General features: G+C 35.0%; 1 protein-coding gene across 1 annotated transcript; it reads left to right on the top strand.

Moving 5' to 3' along the window:
• On the top strand, positions 1,324–2,250 carry LOC109235068. Its single transcript, XM_019401072.1, has one exon. It carries the CDS (start codon positions 1,324–1,326, stop codon positions 2,248–2,250), a length of 927 nt encoding a protein of 308 aa, XP_019256617.1.

Here is a 2,767-nt window from a genome sequence, read left to right on the forward strand (position 1 = left end):
TCGGGTATCAAAATCTTATTGTTTCTAATGATATAATGTTGTAGTTATATCACAAAATGTATGACGAAGGAGGAGGAGTTTGACAAATTAGTCAAATTTTCAATAGTTTACACCAAGAACTCCATGCAAAACGTTTGAAGTCCTAATGTAATAAATTTCTCATTGATATGTAGTACCGCTGTACCGGTATTTATATATGTCGACGCCAAATAACTGGTCGACCTTAACATTAACAGATGTTAAGGTCTCTATTATAAATATAGACATTAAGTCTATATTAAAAATTGTTAGGCTAGGTTATATGATATTCCAAAAATATGAATATAACTTATATTGTGAAATATATGGGAATTTGACCAAAATCGTCCCTCTTGTTTCATCCTAACTTTCACTACATCCTTATAATATTTCACTTAACCTAGAACATCCTTTAAGTTTCCCAAAAGTTGACCAAAAACAACCTTCTGTTAAATTTGAAGTTTATATTTGACTGATCTTGTACTCTCACGTGACTTCTCTTTTTCCTCCCACTTTCCTCACAAAATTTTCCCTCCTTCCTCCTTTTGACAGAACAAAAAGCCACTTTTGGGAAACTTGTGATAGGGTTTCTAATGGTTGAACAACTTCTTCTTGAGTGAAGCTTCTACCTTTCAGTGTAAATTTGACAATCTCGCTGTTGCACTTGTGATACACTCCTAACCAACGTTCCAAAAAGTAAGTCCAATCTCATTTTAGTTTTTCTTGGTTTATTTTATTTATAGACATTACTTCTAATATTCTTCCTCTAAAATGAATGTAAAGTAAAAGTAAAGGCATAATACCTTATTATAATATACAGTAGGCTGTGGACAAATGAACGTAAAGGTAAAGGCATAAAAAATTACATGTTAAAACAGCAGGGGACCACTTTTAAGAAAGAACCTTATGTTTCACATATAAAAATTAGCTTCTTTTAGTATTATATAACAAAAATTACTTTATTGGCAGATTCAATGTTCGAGAGTCAAGCAGTATATAGTGATTCTGATAATGAGTCCGATTATGGAGAGTTTGAAGATTCAGATTACGAAAATGACATTTTATTTGACAGAAATGTTGATCCTTCTGTTGAAACATTTTATGTCAATGCCAACAGAAATACGAGAACAAATGATGATAGTGGAGAGTTTATTAGCAAAGAGTTGCAAAAGCATATGCAAAACGAAGATGGCGACTCAGATTGTGTTGTTTCTAGTGACAAAAAAGCTTGAAAGTGATAGCGATGCATCTAATGAAGATTTTAACTTTCCAAAGCATAATGCGAAGACTGATGGCTCTAATCCTATGATAGCATTAGGACAAGTATTTCAAAACAAAAAAAAGTTTAAGGAAGCTGTAACTACTCACGAGGTTAAAAGAGGAAGGACGGTCGAGTGGATTAAGGATGATTCAGAAAGAGCAAGGGGAAGATGTAAGCATCGTCCCTCTTGTAAGTGGGTAATTCTAGCTTCAAAAATGCACAGGGATACAAATTTTCAGATAAAGACTTACAACTCCGAGCATACATGTTTTTGTTGGAATGTCAAGAATAAGAATGTTACATCCAGTTGGATTGCAAAGACATATATGGACAGAATCAAATCAAACAGAGATTGGAAGACATCAAAATTTAGAGATGAAGTCAGTAGAGCGCTGGGAGCAGACGTATCTTTATGTCAAGCAAGAAAAGCTAAGAAGAAGGCTATTTCTCTGATTGATGGTAACTTAAATGACCAGTTTAGCATGTTGTGGAATTATATCAATGAGATCGTGCGATCTAATCCTGGAACATCAATTTACATGGAGTTAACACCAAATGAGACCCCTAACAATCCGTCTAGATTCCAACGATTATACATTTGTTTTGCAGCATGTAAAGAGGGCTTTAAGGCAGGTTGTAGGAAGATTGTTGGTGTTGATGGTTGCAAGTTGAAAAATTCTATGTACGGAGCACAGTTGCTTGCTGCCGTTGGTTTGGATGGCAATAACAATATCTTTCCTATAGCCTATGCCATTGTGGAAAAGGAGTGCAAGGATACATGGCAATGGTTTTTGAACTATTTGATGATTGATATTGAAATAGAAGAGCAATATCTCTGTACATTCATGTCAGATAAGCAAAAAGGCCTTCTTAAGCTTTTGAGGAAGTGTTACCAAATGTTTCTCACAGGTTTTGTGCGCGACACTTGCACAATAATTTCAAAAAGTCTGGGTTCCCTGGTCATACGTTAAAAGATGCTTTTTGGGAAGCAGCTAGAGCAACAACAGTTGAAGCGTTTAATATATGTATGTTGAAGATACTTGAATTGGATAAAGAAGCGCACGAATGGCTTTCTACTAAGTTACCTAGTGAATGGTCCAAATCTCACTTCTCACCACTTTCTAAGTGCAACATGCTGTTAAACAATGTGTGTGAGGTCTTCAATAGTTTGATTCTTAATTTGATGCTAGAGATAAACCCATTATTAAACTTTTGCAGACCATAAGACATATACCCATGGCTAGGATTACAACCAACAGGGATAAAGCTGAAAAATGGGCTTCGGGTGATATTTGTCCAACTATAAAAAAGAAATTACATAGATACATGAAGGGAGCTTCTGGTTATATTCCTCGAAAGCCGACTCATGGAATTATGAGATCCTAGGGTCTACTGAAAATGATACTTATGCTGTGGACTTGTATAACAAGATATGTAGCTGTAGAAAATGGGAATTATCAGGGATACCTTGCAAACATACTATTTGTG

The sequence above is a fragment of the Nicotiana attenuata genome, chromosome 1 (genome assembly GCF_001879085.1).
Source record: "Nicotiana attenuata strain UT chromosome 1, NIATTr2, whole genome shotgun sequence".
Taxonomy (NCBI): Eukaryota; Viridiplantae; Streptophyta; class Magnoliopsida; order Solanales; family Solanaceae; genus Nicotiana; species Nicotiana attenuata.

What these genes read in the sequence shown, in the direction of transcription:
- LOC109235068 (XM_019401072.1), top strand. Translation starts at nt 1,324, where the DNA reads ATGATAGCATTAGGACAAGTATTTCAAAACAAAAAAAAGTTTAAGGAA.